Below are 18222 nucleotides of genomic sequence, written 5' to 3'. Positions count from 1 at the left end.
TGTCATCTTAGACCCGCCTCTAAACTTTGGCACTGGTTTTGGAGGCACTGTGTGAGGCCCCCTTTTTAAGGCTCTGGAGTCAGTGGATCACCATACACTTTTGGGAGGTTTTATTGCTTGGATGTTACTGCTCCCAGTATATAGTCACTGCTCCCAGTATTATGACTATAACTACTGTTCCCTAAAGGAGGGTAACAAGGTACAACACCTATTTGTCTCCGTACCGCCTGTTCCTGGGCACGGTGAAGAGCGGTATTAAATCGAAGGAATGATTCCGAACCTCACGCTTATCACCTGTGGAAGGCCGGGCCTCCAGCGAGGTCTGATTTTTATTGGCCTTGTCAGGCAGGATTGTAGATCCTTCAACTGAAGTCGTGAGAGTGCGACTCCCCCATAGTATGTTGTACCCAATTTCCCTCCTTCAGGGAACTGTAGTTATAGTCATAACTGTTTCATACCCCAAAGATGTTAGGTTTTACCTGGGAGTTGCTGTGACTTACCTGGGAGTTGCTGTGACTTACCTGGGAGTTGCTGGGACTTGCCTGGGAGTTGCTGTGACTTGCCTGGGAGTTGCTGTGACTTGCCTGGGAGATGCTGTGATTTAGCTGTGTAATACTGTGTTCTGCTCTTTGTATTTCAGGCCCGTCATCATAATGTGTGTTTTGTGTTACCCAGGATTTAGACCCGCTGGTTCCTCAGCAGCTGTCTGACCTCGACGCCGACATCTCCAGCGCCATCAGCCAGGACGTCAGTCTCCGTGACGCCATGGTAACAGGTTCCACCTACGATATGATCCCACCAAGGGGTGGAGTCAGGACCCTGGTCGCCCGACAACCAAGAGGGCCCCTTTTCCAACTAGAATCCACAAACTCCTCTGACTCATCACCAGGGACGACCACGGGGCTGGCTGCACTACCGTTGTCCACGGTGGTCAACGGAATGAGTAACGGAATGTTATCCCATGGTGCACTAGGTGGCTGTCTGGACGAGGCAGTGTTTGACCAGATCAACCTACTGGGGCTGGAGGGCTGCCTGGACAATATGGATGCCCAGCTCCTGGGGAATCTACAGGGCATCGACCCTCGGGTCCTGGAGGACCTTGACTCAGACTCCGGCCTCTCTCTGGAGAGCAGCTCTCGAGGCCCAACCTCCCCAGGTGAGTTGGCAGACTTATGGGGCTGCTTTAGAAAGGTGCAATGTTCAGATAGGGGACATGATGATCCTCTGATTTGCAAGAGAAGGAATCTCCTCAACCGTAGCCTATAGATTACACACATACAGTACCAGTCAAAAGTTTAGACTCATACCAGGGTTTTTCTTTATTTTTACTATTTTCTACATTGTAGAATAATAGTGAAGAAATCAAAACTGTGAAATAACACATATGGAATCATGTAGTAACCAAAAAAGTGTTAAACAAATTAAAATATATTTTAGATTTTTCAAAGTAGCCACCCTTTGCCTTGATGACAGTTTTGTGCACTCTTGGCATTCTCTCAACCATGAGGTAGTCACCTGGAATGCATTTCAATTAACAGGTGTGCCTTGTTCAAAGTTAATTTGTGGAATTTCTTTCCTCAATGCGTTTGAGCCAATCAGTTTTGTGACAAGGTAGAGGTGGTATACAGAAGATAGCCCTATTTGGTAAAAGACCAAGTCCATATTATAGCAAGAACAGCTCAAATAAGCAAAGAGAAATGACAGTCCATCGTTAATTTAAGACATGAAGGTCAGTCTATCTGAAAAATTTCAAGAAATTAAAGTTTCTTCAAGTGCAGTTGCAAAAACCATCAAGCGCTATGATGAAACTGGCTCTCATCAGGACCGCCACAGGAAATGAAGACCCAGAGTTGCCTCTGCTGCAGAGGATAAGTTCATTAGACTTACCAGCCTCAGAAATTGCAGCCCAAATAAATGCTTCAGAGTTCAAGTAACAAACATCTCAACATAAACTGTTCAGAGGAGACTGCGTGAATCAGGCCTTCATGGTCAAATTGCTGCAAAGAAACCACTACTAAAAGACACCAATAAGAAGACTTGCTTGGGCCAAGAACCACAAGCAATGGGCACTTAGACAGGTGGAAATCTGTCCTTTAGTCTGAGTCCAAATTTGAGATTTTTGGTTCCAACCGCCGTGTCTTTGTGAGACGCAGAGTAGCTGAACAGATGTTGGCTCCCGAGTGGCGCAGCGGTCTAAGGCAGTGCATCTCAGTACTAGAGGTGTCACTACAGACCCTGGTTCGATTCCAGGCTCTATCACAACTGGCCGTGATTGGGAGTCCCATAGGACAGCACACAATTGGCCCAGCATCATCCGGTTTAGGGTTTGGCCGGGGTAAGCCGTCATTGTAAATAAGAATTTGTTCTTAACTGACTTGCCTAGTTAAATAAAGATTTAAACTAAAATCTTTGCATGTGTGGTTCCCACCGTGAAGTATGTAGGATGAGGTGTGGAGGTGCTTTGCTGGTGGCGCTGTTGCTGATTAATTTGGAATTCAAGGCACACTTAACTAGCATGGCTACCACAGCATTCTACAGTGACACGTCATCCGATCGGGTTTGCGCTTAGTCACACTATCATTTGTTTTTCAACAGGACAATGACCCAAACATGCCTCCTGGCTGTCTATGGGATATTTGACCAATAAGGGGAGAGTTGGAGTACTGCATAAGATGACCTGGCCTCCAAAATCACCCTACCTCAACCCAATTGAGGTGGTTTGGGATGAGTTGGACCGCAGAGTGAAGGAAAAGCAGCCAACAAGTGCTCAGCATATGTGGGAACTCCTTTGAGACTATTGGAAAAGCATTCCAGGTGGAGCTGGATGAGAGAATGCCAAGAGTGTGAAAAACTGCTATCAAGGCGAAGGGTCGCTACTTTTAAGAATCTCAAATATATTTGGATTTGTTTAAAAGGATCCAAACATTTTTTTTTTTTTTAAATGTTCACCTAAAATGACATACCCAAATCTAACTGTCTGTAGCTCAGGACCTGAAGCAAGGATATGCATATTCTTGATACCATTTGAAAGGAAAAGCAGCCAACAAGTGCTCCGCATATGTGGGTTCTCCTTCAAGACTGTTGGAAGAGCTAGCTGAGAGAATGCCAAGAGTGTGTAAAGCTGTCATCAAGGCAAAGGGTAGCTACTTTGAAGAATATATAATATATATTTTGATTTGTTTTACACTTCTTTTGGTTACTACATGATTCCTTATGTGTTATTTCATAGTTTGTCTTCACTATTATTCTACAATGTAGAAAATGGTGTCAACTTTTGACTGGTACTGTATATCTGCAGCATTCTAAGCATTGCACACTTTTGAATAGCTAGTTGAGCATACTACATCTCCATTCTAAAGTAGCTTACATATTCCTATGTACATTTGACTCCCAGGTGCGTCGGAGGTGTCGTCAGCGTCTTCCAGTTCGTTCTGTGAGGATGAGGGCGGAGCTACGGGCTACAGCAGCGAGGCAGACTCCCTCCCCTCCAAGGGCATCGCCGACTACGACACAACATGGTCACCTGTGGACCTCAGTGAGAGTGTGTGGCACGACCACAGCTACTCCACCCCAGCCTTCTCGCACCCATCAGCCACCACATTCCCCCACAAAACCATCAAACAGGAGCCTTTCAGCGACGAAGACGATGACAGGGAGGATTACGAAGATCGAGAGCTTAGCCGCGACGAACTCCGCGCCCGGGAGTTGCACGTCCCGCTCTCGGCAACGGAGATCGTCAGCATGCCCGTGGAGGAATTCCTGGAGCTGCTGGAGGGACGTGGCCTATCTGCAGCCCAGGTCACCCTCCTGAGGGATATCCGGAGGCGAGGGAAGAACAAGCTGGCGGCACAGAACTGCCGCAAGCGCAAGCTGGATGCCATCACAGGGCTCCAGGAGGAGGTGGAGAGGCTGCAGGCCCAGAGGAATCGGCTGCTCAGGGAGAGGCAGCACACGGCCAAGGCTCTGGGAGCTGCAGGCCAGCGCATGGAGCACCTCTCCAGGGACGTCCTTTCCAGGCTGAGGGACGACTCCGGACGACCCCTGACCCCAGAGAGATACACCGTGCAGTGTGGGGCCAATGGGAGGGTCGTGGTGCAGCAGATCAGGCGGCCTGGTGTTGCCTCGACGACAGCTGGAGGTAAAACGGACAAGAGGAAGAAGGACAAGAAGCCTTGATGCTGAGACTTGAAGTTTTAAGGATGTGCTATTGTTTTCTCTGAACTTATGGGCCAGATTCTGGTCATGTGACTGTGTTTCCGGATCTTTCTCTTCCTTCTTGTCTGGACTCTCTGACCTTGGGAGCCTAAAAGGACAGAAATGCAGAAAAAAATGTAACCCAAAAACGTGCATGTAAATACAAATATTACGGAATATGTGTGAATGATGGAGATTTTTTTTCTGGAAAAAGAAACGTAGCTCAAACACTGGACTCTAATGGTTTCTTGCTATATAAATGAAAGGGTTTTATCATTTAAAGCATTTCTTACAAGGAGAATTGTAATATTTCCAACTAAAATAAATTATAGGCTAGTTAAAAAGGGAATTTCAATTATATAGCTTAAAGGCTTAATGCAGACTTTTTATATCAAATCATTTCTGCGTGACAATGAAGTACCTTACTGTAATAGTTTTCCATTAAAATGCTGGCAAGAATTTTGCTTGGACTGTCTGGGGGGGGGGGGGGCACTGAAAACTAGCTGTTATTGGCAGAGCGGTTTGGAACTCAATTTGTTGGTCTATTAACTAATTTAACACCTGGTGATATCGCCAGGCAAGTTGAAACACCACCCATGCAAAGCCTGCTGATGTAGAAGGTCCTGTGTAGATTTTCAACCAGCATCTATGAGAAAATAACACTGATCACATTTTTTCACACTTTTATAGTGTTGTTTCATCAGCTGTTTTACAATATGATACACAACACAGGAAAAACAGAATGTTGACTGCACTGGGCCTTTAACCTCAACTGGAAATTGATAGTAGTTTTTTGGCATCTGATAAAGATTTCTAACATTCTGAAAAGTTCTAAAGACCAATGTTCCCCCATACATCCTAGTTCTGGAGTTTTAAGTTGAAATTCTTTCAAAACTGAATCTAACTGGCGACATGTTAGACATGTCATTTGAAATATGACATTTGAGACTTTACATTTTCAAAAAAAAGTGATGCATAGATGTAGATATTGCTTTATGTATGATCACTTTTTATATGTTTTTATTCAATTTGTATTTTTTTTAAGCACTGTATGCATCCTCTCTCTGATATTTTGAAACAGGGCTTTGAGTTTGATGGTTTTCATTCTACCTCACAACTACAATGGATTTATATGGATGGTTTGGGCTGATTTTGGGAGAGACCATTTTTTTTTATTCCATGGGGAGATGAGTGGTTGGGGAACACAAGTGCACTCAAGTCACTGCAAACGCTTCACTGTAGGTCAAGGTTGGTGATACAACTGACCTTACCCTCCTTAACTTCTTGAAACAATTCCTTCACCCACTTTTGTGTTCCGAAGTAAAGTGTTCTTGTTGTATGTGTGTGTATTATTTGAGAAATGCTCACAGAGATTGAAGAAAATGTGTACTGAAAGATAAAACCAGAAAAAAAGTATACTGTGCAGAGTTGTACAAGAAAGTCGAAGGTAGGCTATATAGTACCTACATCAAGCAAGTGAAAACATGTGGTCTTTATTGAAGATTTTCTTTACGTCTCAGAAGTTAGTTTTGCCTTGGACAAAACCAATCCGATTCCCAGGTTGAACAGATCTTTTCATTTTCGAATTGTATTTTTTATTTTTATTTTTTGGCACTTTTAGTTTTGTGTGTTTTCTGATTGCCATGTGTGTTCGAGTAAATGAGGCTGAATGAATTAAAAAAATCCATAAATAAAACATTTTTTTCTTTATTGTTTTATATATAAACATGGCTTAGCTCGACTGGGATTGATTTGTGTTAAAGCTGTACGAGGCAGGATGTTAAACTGAGTTATGTGACTTAAATCTCCTTTTTCTAAGAGCACTAATGATGTTCTTGGTGATATGGTTCTTTCCTAAGAAAAAAAATTAAATGTTTAACAAAACGAAGTTGTCTGTGTTAGGTCTTTGGTCTGAACACATCTATGTGGAATCGTATTGACGGCATGTTTAGCCCACCTCAAGACTCACTCTCAATATACACACAGGCTACTCTACTGCAGCAGGGCCTGGTTTCATGGTTCTATTGATGAACTTAAAGGAAAACTGCACCCAAAAACTATCTTTTGGTATTTGTTTCATTACTCCAATGCTGACACAGTCCCAAAATGTTTTGCTTGTCAGCAATCAAGTTTAAAAGATATGTAACTTTCAAAATACAGACATCATCTCTGTATGATACATTTTGCATCATATGATAGAAAATGCATCATAAGGGGATGATTTTGAAAGTTACAAACACTGCATGACAAAGTATGTGGACAATTGCTTGGCGAACGTCTCATTCCAAAATCATGGGCAATCATGGGGACCCCTTTGCCGCTATAACAGCCTCCACTCTTCTGGGAATGCTTTCCAGTAGATGTTGGAACATTGATTCCACTCAGCCATGAGCATTCGTGAGGTTAGGTGATTAGGCCTGGCTCACCGTCAGCGTTCCAATTCCTCCCAAAGGTGTTCAAAGGGGTTGAGGTCAGGGCTCTGTGCAGGCCAGTCAAGTTCTTCCACACAGATCTCGACAAACCACTTCTGTACAGACCTCGCTTTGTGCATGGGGGCATTTTCATGCTGAAACAGGAAAGGGCCTTACCAAGACTGTTACCACAAAGTTGGAAGCAGAATCGTCTAGAATGTCATTGTATGCTGTTGCATTAAGATTTCCCTTCACTGGAACTAAGGGGCCTAGCCCTAACCTTGTAAAACCTAAAAAGCCCCAGACCATTATTCCTCCTCCACTAAACTTTACAGTTGGCACTTCCATTGGGGCAGGTAGCGTTCTCTTGGCATCCGCCAAACCCAGATTCGTCCGTCAGACTGCCAGATGGTGAGTGATTTATCACTCCAGAGAATGTGTTTCCACTGCTCCAGAGTTCAATGGCGGTGAGCTTTACACCACTCCAGTCGACGATTGGCATTGTGCTTGGTGGTCTTAGGCTTGTGTGCGGCTGCTCGGCCCTGGAAACCCATTTCATGACGCTTCCAACGAACAGTTCTTGTGCTGACGTTGCTTCCAGCGGCAGTTTGGAACTCGGTAGTGAGTGTTGCAACCGAGGACAGACAATTTTTACACGCTATGCACTTCAGCACTTGATGGTCCCATTCTGTGAGCTACTTTTTTTAATTTAACCTTTAACTAGGCAAGTCAGTTAAGAACAAATCCTTTTTTTACAATGACGGCCTATCCCGGCCAAACCCAGCCCGGACGAACTCTGGGCCAATTGTGTGCCGCCCTATGGGACTCCCGATCACGGTTGGTTGTGATACAGTCTGGAATCGAACCAGGGTCTGTAGTGACGCCTCTAGCACTGAGACACAGTGCCTTAGACCGCTGCACCACTCTGGAAATTTGACGAACTGACTTGTTGGAAAGGTGGTATCCAATGACAGTGCCACATTGAAAGTCACTAAGCTCTTCAGTAAGGCCATTCTACTGCCAAATGTTTGTCTATGGCGATTTCATGGCTGTATGCTTGATTTTATACACCTGTCAGCAACGGGTGTGGCTGAAAGAGCCGAATCCACTCATTTGAAAGGGTGTCCACATATTTTTTTATATACATATACATTTCAATCAGAAAGTATTCAGATCCCTTCCCTTTTTCCAGATTTTGTTATGTTACAGCCTTATTTTAAAATATTTAATTATTTATTTTTACTCATCAATCTACACACACCCCATAATAACAAAGCGAAAACAGGTTTTTAGAAATGTATAAAAACAAATAACTTGAGTATAAGTACATAAGTATTCAGACCCTTTGCTATGAGACTTGAAATTGAGCTCAGGTGCATCCTGTTTCCATTGATCATCCTTGAGATATTTCTACAATTTGATTGGAGTCCAACTGTGGTAAACTCAATTGATTGGACATGATTTGGAAGTCTCTGAATGTCCTTGAGTGGCCCAACCAGAGCCCGGACTTGAACCCTATCTAACATCTCTGGAGAGACCTGAATATAGTTGTGCAGCGACCCTCTCCATCCAACCTGACAGAGCTTGAGAGGATCTGCAGTGAAGAATGGGAGAAATTCCCCAAATACAGGTGTGCCAAGCTTGTAGCATCATACCCAAGAAGGCTGTAATCGCTGCAAAAGGAGCTTCAACAAAGTATTGAGTAAAGGGTCTGAGTAATTATGTAAATGTTTTCCATCTAAAATGTATAAAAAACTGTTTTTGCATTGTCATTTTGGAGTATTGTGTGTATGAGTAAATATTATTTTTATTTACTCAATTTACAAAATTTTAGAATGATTATTTAAAAAATGTATATATTTAACTAGTAAGGCTGTATGTATTGTAACAAAATGTGAAAAAAGTAAAGGGGTCTGAATACTTTCCGAATGCACTGTAGTGTAGTTTGAAAACTTGATTGCTGACAAGTAAAACATTTTGGGACTATGTCAACAATGGAGTAATGAAACAAATACCAAAAGACAGTTTTTTTGGTGGAGTTTTATTTTTAAGATGCTTTTGGGAAACCAGGTCCAGACCAAATTGTATTGTTGTGAAATTGTTAGATATTACTTGCTAGATATTACTGCACTGTTGGAGCTAGAAACACAAGCATTTCGCTACACAATAACATCTGCTAAACATGTGTGTGTGTGACTAATAACATTTGATTGATTTAGATTATTTGATTTAAAGGTAAAACGATTACGTTGTATCTCATTGCGTTTTCCGGGGGTGCATTTTACATACTGTGGATTTAAAGAACCTTCCTGGGTTTGGATTCATTTTGAAACAACCACATAAGGAAGTTTAGTTACCCCTGCGGCACCCGTAGAAAAGGGAGGTTTATTTTTTGGCGCGCGCGCAGCAGCAACATATATTCTGCACCGCACGCGGGTAAGAAGGAAGCTGCTTGTTCTTTTTCCGTCGTACATTCTGCATCAGCTTTTTCGTGATTTGCAAGGTGAGTCCCTCAAGATCCAACGTCAAATGATTATGCAAAGTATAGGCTGTACACTTATAATTGATGTGATGCATATGTGTCGTCTTTATTTTTGCTTTAGCGGACGGTCATGCTAGCCACCAGTAGCCAACTTGCTACAGTTTAGCTAGCTAACTACACTGACAAAGTGATTTCCATTGTGTTAGCTAGGAAGCTTATGTAACTTGTTAGGTAGCTGCCATCTTAGGAAAGGACAGTCTAATTCTCACTGACCAATCAACTAGGTAACTTGGGGTAGCTATTTTCAGGTTGCAGGTTTTGGGCCTTGCAATCACAATTGTCCGGCCTTTGTTAACCTAACGTCTGGAAGCTTGCTAGCGAACATAGTTACATTCCACTTACCTAGCAAGTTACCACCATAACTGGATAAACGTTTATTTAGCTAGCTAATGTTGGCACACTACCTAGTTGGCTAAGGTCCCGCCGGTTGTTTCAAATCAAATCAAATTTGGTCACATGCGCTTGTTTAGAACTAAGGTGAAATGCTTGCTTACGAGCCCTTCCCTACAATGCAAAATCTGAACGGTAACACGAGGAATAAAATACAAGAATGTATTACTGTATATACAGGGGTACCAGATCGCTGTGCAGAGGTACGAGGTTTTTGAGGTAGATGTGTGAAGGCATGGTGAAGTGACTAGGCATCAGGATAGATCGTAATGAGTAAAATTAAGAGTTTAGACAATATAGCTACAATATAGTTTAGAAAGTAACGTTTATATGCTAGTGAACGTTAAACAAAAATATAAAATTGAGTAGCTACTTAACTTTGCTAGCAAAAACAATACAGGCATTAGACTAGGCCTGATTAAAAAAATGGCTTTGGGGGAGGGGGCTCAACGGATCGTGCATAACGTTAGATTCTGTGCGCTTAAACGTTTATAATTTAATATAACTAGCAAACGTTACCGAGAATAAAATGACAAGCTGTGTGCCCTTTGTTTAGCTAATATTTATGTTGTTAGCATTGTCTGAGGATATTGATGAAGTGCAAGGCGCACGAGCTCTGTGATTCCCGCCACTTTGAGCATTCTGATCGAATGATCTAATGTTGCTTGGCAACTAGACTTGTTCATAGCTCGGTAAGGATAATAAAACAACGATGGGACAGCGGTATCACTACTTTTAGCTTTAAAGTAACTGTCCTGTGTTTTCAGATTTCTATGAAATATTACCAATTATTTGCGCTACGAGTGAAATCGTTTTATTTCCAAAAGATGGTGAGTACGTAACCATTTTAAAAAGCAGCTTTTGTGTTGGAATGGTTTGGGAGTACCTGTGGACCTGTACTGGTCATTTAAAATATTAAAGTACACAGCTTATTGGCCACCCCATCTTCCTCAGGAGGATAATGGCAAGCATTTTTGAAACGTTTGAGGAAGTTTTTCTCCAATTTATGCATCGGTTTTGGGGGGGGGGGGGGGGTAAATATATAGACCAGTAAAAAGTTTGGGCACCTACTCATTCAAGGGTTCTTTATTTATACTATGTTCTATATTGTAGAATAATAGTTAAGACATCAACTATGAAATTACACATACGGAATCATGTAGTAACAAAGTGTTAAACAAATAAATATAGTTGAGATTATGTAGCCAACCTTTTGGTCTTGGCAGCTTTGCACACTCTTGGAATTCTCTCAACCAGCTTCATGCGGTAGTCACCTGGAATGCATTTCAATTAACCTCTCTGGGATATGTGGGACACTAGTGTCCCACCTCAACAACAGCCAGTGAAATTGCAGGGCGCCAAATTCAAAACAACAAATCTCATAAATCAAATTCCTCAAACATACAGGTATTAAACACCATTTTAAAAGCTTAACTTGTTAATCCAGCCACAGTGTCTGATTTCAAAAAGGCTTTACGGCGAAAGCATACCATATGATTGTTAGGTCAGCGCCTAGTCACAACAAAAAAACCATAGCCATTTTCCAGCCAAAGAGAGGAGTCACACAAAGCAGAAAGAGAAAATGAATCACTAACCTTTGATCTTCATCAGATGGCGCTCATAGGACTTCATGTTACACAATACGTGTATGTTTTGTTCGATAAAGTTCATATTTGTATCCAAAAATCTGTTTACATTGGCTCGTTATGTTCGGTAATGTTTGCCTCTAAAACATCCAGTGATTTTGCAGGGAGCCACATCAATTTACAGAAATACTCATCATAAACGTTGATACAAGTGTTTTACATAGAATTAAAGATGCACTTCTCCTTAATGCAACCGCTGTGTCAGATTTCAAAGAAGCTTTACGGCAAAAGCACACCATGCTATAATCTGAGTACAGCGCTCAGACACCAAAACAAGCCATACAGATACCCGCCATGTTGTGGAGTCAATAAAAGTCAGAAATAGCATTATAAATATTCACTTACCTTTGATCTTCATCGGAATGCACTCCCAGGAATCCCAGTTCCAGAATAAATGTTTGTTTTGTTTCGATAAAGTCATATGTCCAAATACCTCCTTTTTGTTCACGCGTTCAGTTCACTATTCCAAATGCCTAAGTCCAGACGGAAAGTCAAAAGTTGCATTACAGTTTGTAGAAACATGTCAAACGATGTATAGAATCAATCTTTAGGCTGTTTTTATCATAAATCTTCAATAATATTCCAACTGGACAATTCCTTTGTCTTCAGAAATGAAAAGGAACTCTGCGCACGTGACTGAGCTAATGCCATTTTTCCAGACACCTGGTTCAAATGGCTCTTATTCTCTCCCCATTCACAGTAGAAGCCTGAAACAACGTTCTAAAGACTGACGTCTAGTGGAAGCCTTAGGAAGTGCAATATGACCCCACAGACACTGTATATAGGATAGGCAATTGGAAAACTACAAACCTCAGATTTCCCACTTCCTGGTTGGAGTTTTCTCAGGTTTTTGCCTGCCATCTGAGTTCTATTATACTCAGACATCATTCAAACAGTTTTAGAAACTTCATTGTTTTCTATCCAAATCTACAAATAATATGCATATCCTAGCTTCTGGGCCTGAGTAGCAGGCAGTTTACTCTGGGCACCTTATTCATCCAAGCTACTCAATACTGCCCCTAGATCCCAAAGAAGTTAACAGGTGTGCCTTGTTAATTTGTGGAATTTCTTTCCTTAATGCGTTTGAGAAAATCAGTTGTGTTAAGACAATGTAGGGGTGGTATACAAAGAGCCCTATTTGGTAAAAGACCGAGTCCATATTATGGCAAGAACTGCTAAAATAAGCAAAGAAATGAAAGAGTTGCAAAGAAAAAGCCATATCTGACTGGCCAATAAAAAAAAGATGAAGATAGGCAAAATAAATCACACTGGACAGAGGAACTCTGCCTAGAAGGCCAGCATCCCGTAGTTACCGCTGCACTGTTGATGTTGAGACTGGTATCTTGCGGGTACTATTTAACCTCTTACATCTAGATGTGCCGCTAGCGGAACGCCTCGCCAATATCCAATAATGGAGCGTGGCGCGAATTACAAACACCTCAGAAATCCAAAGACTTCCATTTTTCAAACATATGACTATTTTACACCATTTTAAAGACAAGACTCTCCTTTATCTAACCACATTGTCTGATTTCAAAAGGCTTTACAACGAAAGCAAAACATTAGATTATGTCAGGAGTACCCAGCCAGACATAATCACACACCCATTTTTTCAAGCTAGCATATAATGTCACATAAACCCAAACCACAGCTAAATGCAGCACTAACCTTTGATCTTCATCAGATGACACTCCTAGGACATTATGTTATACAATACATGCATGTTTTGTTCAATGAAGTTCATATTTATATCAAAAACCAGCTTTTTACATTACCATGTGACGTTCAGAACTAGCATACCCACCGCAAACTTCCGGTGAATTTACTAAATTACTTATTATTATTAAAGCACATTTTGCAATATTCTGAGTAGATAGCCCGGCCATCATGGCTAGCTATTTTGACACCCACCAAGTTTGGCACTCACCGAACTCAGATTTACTATAAGAAAAATTGGATTACCTTTGCTGTTATTTGTCAGAATGCACTCCCAGGACTTCTACTTCAACACCCAATGTTTTGGTTCCAAGTAATCCATAGTTATATCCAAATAGCTGCGTTTTGTTCTTGCGTTCAAGACACTATCCGAAGGGTGACGCGCCGGCGCATATCGTGACAAAAAAATTCAAAATATTCCATTACCGTACTTCGAAGCATGTCAAACGCTGTTTAAAATCAATTTTTATGCGATTTCTCTCGTAAAATAGCGATAATATTCCGACCGGGAGACCTTGTTTTCGTTCAAACACTAAAAATAGAAAATGGAGTCTTCACATGCACGCGCGCGCCCGTGTCATTGTTCTCAGAAGCCCTACTGTTTTTCGCCCAGGGACTGCAGAGTCATCATTCCCCGTTCTGGCGCCTTCTGAGAGCCTATGGGAGCCTTAGAAAATGTCACGTTACAGCAGAGATCCTGTATTTTTGATAAAGAGGTTATAGAAGGCCAAGAAATGGTCAGAGAGGGCACTTCCTGTATGGAGTTTTGTCCTGCCATATGAGTTCTGTTATACTCAGACACCATTCAAACAGTTTTAGAAACTTTAGGGTGTTTTCTATCCAAATGAAATAATTATACGCATATTCTAGTTTCTGGGCAGGAGTAATAACCAGATTAAATCGGGTACGTTTTTTTTATCCAGCCGTGACAATACTGCCCCCTATCCTAAACAGGTTAATGAAGCTGCCAGTTGAGGACTTGTGAGTCGTCTGTTTCTCAAACTAGACACTAAGGTACTTGTCCTCTTGCTCAGTTGTGCACAGGGGCCTCCCACTCTTTCTATTCTGGTTAGAGCCAGTTTGCACTGTTCTGTGAAGGGTGTAGTACACTGCGTTGTACGAGATCTTCAATTTCTTGCATGGAATAGCCTTAATTTCTCAGAACAAGATTAGACTGACGAGTTTCAGAAGAAAGTCCTTTGTTTCTGGCCATTTTGAGCCTGTAATCGAACCCACAGATGCTGAGGCTCCAGATACTCAACTAGTCTAAACAAAGGCCAGTTTTATTGCTTCTTTAATTAGAACAACAGTTTTCAGCTGCGCTAACATAATTGCAAAAGGGTTTTCTAATGATCAATTAGCCTTTTTAAAATGATTAACTTGGATTAGTTAACACAACGTGCCATTGGAACACAGGAGTGATGGTTGCTGACAATGGGCCTCTGTACACATATGTAGATATTCCATTAAAAAAAATCTGCCGTTTCCAGCTACAATAGTCATTTACAACATTAACGGTGTCTATATTGTATTTCTGATCAATTTGTTATTTTAATGGACAAAAAATGTGCTTTTCAAAAATAGGGACATTTCTAAGTGACCCCAAATGTTTGAACGGTAGTGTATATGTATTATCCAGTTGGATAAACACTCAACAGCCGACTCAACCGCTCGGAGTGGTCTGCATGGTCTTAAAGCACACTCTTGCCCCCCCGTTTTACTTGGAGCTTTTCACTGGCCAGTTTATTGTGGGCGTACAGCAAACTACAAGTGTTATAATTATTGTATTGATATTCTGGACCAGGGTTTCCCAAACTCAGTCCTGAGTGCACATTTTGGTTTTTGCCCCAGCTCTACACAGCTGACTAAAATCAAAGCTTGAATGAGTTGGTTGTTTGAATCATCTGTGTAGTGCTAGAGGGTAAAACAAAGCATGCATGGGGACGGGAGGGGTGCAGGACAGAGTTTGGGAAACCCTGTTCTGAACAATAACCTGTGTAAACATTGTCAGGTGGTCTCATGTTATTAAAACCCAAATTCGTCTCTTTAAAAAGATGAAAACCTCCTCCCCTCTTGTTTCGCAGCCTAACATGGGTAAAAAGCAGAATGGCAAAGGCAAGAAGGAGGTGCTGGAGGCAGAGCCGCCGGAGGAGTATGTTGTGGAGAAGGTGATGGACCAGCGCATCGTCAATGGGAAGGTGGAATTTTTCCTCAAGTGGAAAGGATTTACAGAGTGAGTGTACAGTTCCGGGGACCCAGGCCCACTGCCTTGATGGCCTGGAAGTGCTTCCCTGATATGGGGTTGTGCTTGTCTGTGGCATGCTTATCTTGCAGAACCTAGCTAGTTTAATCTGAGTTGTGAATTGAATTTGACTGCCATTTTAGTTAGTTATAGCTCACTTGAAAAATGTTAAGTCTGCTGCATTTCTAGAGCATGTGTCAGGGGCTGGTGGCCCCTGACTTCGTACCAGCATGCTGATGGTCTGTTGTAGAAATATACACTTACTATTCTTTCCCTTCAGAGCGGATAACACTTGGGAGCCAGAGGATAACCTGGACTGTCCTGAGCTGATCTCGGCCTTCCTGGAAGCCCAGAAGAACGTAGTAGAAAAGCCTGACTCCAACAAGAGGAAGTCCTCAACAGATGAGCCAGAGTCAGAGGAAAACAAAGCCAAGAAGAAGAAGGATGTGGTGAGTGTTTAAAATCATTGTAGGGTGGTGTTGTGTAGGCTAGTCTGTGTGCAATGGTTATTGTATCATTATCTTCTGATGGGTTGCATCAGAATTATCTTCCAGATGGGTTGCATGGAAGCTGTGGTTTATTTCTGTACTGTGTGTTTCAGAGTGACAAGCCACGGGGCTTTGCCAGGAGCCTGGACCCAGAGAGGATCATCGGTGCAACTGACAGTAGTGGAGAACTTATGTTCTTGATGAAGTGGTGAGTCTCAAATTGTGAAACATAACCTCCTAGCTTGTGCTGTTCCTCTTAAATATCACCCCCTTTTCAGTGTTGCACAGCCCAAGCCATTCCTCATGTAATTTATCTTCCCTGTTTATAACAATATTCACCTCCTAAAATGACTGCTTTGGGGTACTTGGCATTCTATTTTTATAATGTGCACCTGGACTTCATTATACTGAATAGTGCTACTAGCTGAATAGGTCAACCTTATTATTCCTATCAGTAGCCAGTAGTAAACACCAACCACTGTCCCATGGCTCTTCAGGAAAGACTCGGACGAGGCAGACCTAGTCCCGGCCCGGGAGGCCAACACCCGCTGCCCTCAGGTGGTCATCTCCTTCTACGAGGAGAGGCTGACCTGGCACTCCTGTCCTGAGGATGAGGCGCAGTAGCACCCCTTCCTTGCCCAGCTGTTGGCCCCTGACCTTCGACCTCCATCCTGATCCTGCCTCTCAGGACTGTTCTCATGTCGCTTCTCTCGCCCCCTGTACTTTTTTGACATTTACAATATGTTTAGCCATAGTGTTAGTGCAGAGCAGTTGGGTGAAAGCCTGTGCTTTGGTACATATTTTAGTGATAGGACAACATTGTTTACTGGGAAAGGGACTGAGAATTATGTGGAGAAATGGGTAGGATGTGGAAATAAGGGTATGGGTGATTTCTCTTTTCATGGACCTATTCCTCATCCAAAACTGTCAGGGACTAGTTCCTCAGTCGATTATATAGTTATGTTTGAAAATGAACACCGTGGATCATATGAAATCTTGATTTATTTCTCCCCCACCCATATAATCACTTGTCAGACATGTATTTTCAAGGTGGTGCATGGCTGTTCACTGTTTAGCCCCCTTTCCCATCTTCTCCCTCCCATGAAACTAGTTTTCCCCCCTATGGTTGCATACTTGAATCCCTTGAACAGTGTCTTTTGCTGTATATTCACTTTGTAAATATTTTTTTCAAGAAGCTGTTCAATAAAGGTTTATATGCTTCATTTTACCACCCCCTCTGCCTGGGCTGAGTTTTGTTACAAAGCAATGACCTAACACTAGTGTAGTTGTAACTGTTATGGCTCATGACTAGTAACCATAGACTAGAACTCTGTCAGAAGATAGTTGTGCTGGGATTAGAAATCTGGCACAGTGACAGAACTTTTTCATTCTGATTCTGGAGAAGTTTGAGATCAGTGTAGATCTGCACTAGAAGTCTCCAGAGGGAAGGGCACTGCGTTCATCCACCTCTGGCCTGCTGGCCCCCCTACCTCTGAGGAAGCACAGTTCCCGCTCAGCCCAGTCAAAACTGTTCGCTGCTCTGGCACCCCAATGGTGGAACAAGCTCCCTCACGACGCCAGGACAGCGGAGTCAATCACCACCTTCCGGAGACACCTGAAACCCCACCTCTTTAAGGAATACCTAGGATAGGATAAAGTAATCCTTCTAACCCCCCCCCCCCCCCCCCCACCTTAAAAGATTTAGATGCACTATTGTAAAGTGGTTGTTCCACTGGATATCATAAGGTGAATGCACCCATTTGTAAATCGCTCTGGATAAGAGCGTCTGCTAAATGACTTAAATGTAAATGGAAGGCGGGAGGCTGGTTGAGATGACGTATAGTTGGAAATATACATAGGTTGGAGTCAAACTCTTCGCTCTCTCAATTCCAGTGGGTCAAAAGTTTACATACACTAAGTTGACTGCCTTTAAACAGCGTGGCTTTAGAAGCTTCTGATAGGCTAATTGACATCATTTCAGTCAATTGGCGGTGTACCTGTGGATGTATTTAAAAAACTGCTGTCATACTCAGTGCCTCTGCTTGACATGGGAAAATCAAAAGTAATCAGCCAAGACCTCGGGGGGGGGGGGGGGGGGGAATTGTAGACAAGTCTGGTTCATCCTTGGGAGCAATTTCCAAACGCCTGACGGTACCGTGTTACTCTGTACAAACAATAGTACGCAGGTATAAACAGGACCATGCAGCCATCATACCGCTCAGGAAGGAGATGTGTACTGTCCTAAATCTATGAAGATCACTTTATTTTAAGAATGTGAAATGTCAGAATAATATAATTTTCTTTCATCACATTCCCAGTGGGTCAGAAGTTGACATACACTCAATTAGTATTTGGTAGCATTGCCTTTAAATTGTTTAACTTGGGTCAAATGTTTCGGGTAGCCTTCCACAAGCTTCCCACCAAAAATTGGGTGAATTTTGGCCCATTCCTCCTGACAGAGCTGGTGTAACTGAGTCGGGTTTATAGGCCTTCTTGCTCGCACACGCTTTTTCAGTTCTGCCCACAAATTTTCTATAGGATTGAGGTCAGGGCTTTGTGATGGCCACTACAATACCTTGACTTTTGTCCTTAA

At 42.4% G+C, this 18222-nt stretch overlaps 2 protein-coding genes across 4 annotated transcripts in view; both read left to right on the top strand.

Annotated features, from left to right (window-relative positions):
• The window catches only part of LOC106570514 (endoplasmic reticulum membrane sensor NFE2L1), a 44562-nt gene extending 38480 nt beyond the window's left edge, over positions 1–6082 (top strand). The window contains exons 4-5 of the mRNA XM_014142932.3: positions 676–1156; positions 3395–6082. Of these exons, the coding sequence (XP_013998407.1) occupies positions 676–1156; positions 3395–4176 (1263 nt within the window). The 3' untranslated portion in view covers positions 4177–6082. The remainder of the gene's footprint in view (positions 1–675; positions 1157–3394) is intronic.
• Positions 6083–8968: 2886 nt separating this feature from the next.
• Positions 8969–16862, top strand: cbx3 (Chromobox protein homolog 3). 3 transcript variants are annotated; one of them, XM_014142921.3, is made up of 5 exons: positions 8969–9108; positions 14984–15132; positions 15422–15590; positions 15743–15837; positions 16127–16862. In XM_014142921.3, exons 2-5 carry the CDS (start codon positions 14990–14992, stop codon positions 16251–16253), a joined length of 534 nt encoding a protein of 177 aa, XP_013998396.1. In that variant the 5' UTR covers positions 8969–9108; positions 14984–14989; the 3' UTR covers positions 16254–16862.
• The last annotated feature ends 1360 nt before the right edge of the window (positions 16863–18222 follow it).

Source organism: Salmo salar, chromosome 14, assembly GCF_965601325.2.
Source record: "Salmo salar chromosome 14, fSalSal1, whole genome shotgun sequence".
In the NCBI taxonomy this organism is placed as follows: Eukaryota; Metazoa; Chordata; class Actinopteri; order Salmoniformes; family Salmonidae; genus Salmo; species Salmo salar.
Note: the sequence above shows the minus strand (reverse complement) of the source record. Positions and strands in the feature narration are given on the sequence as shown.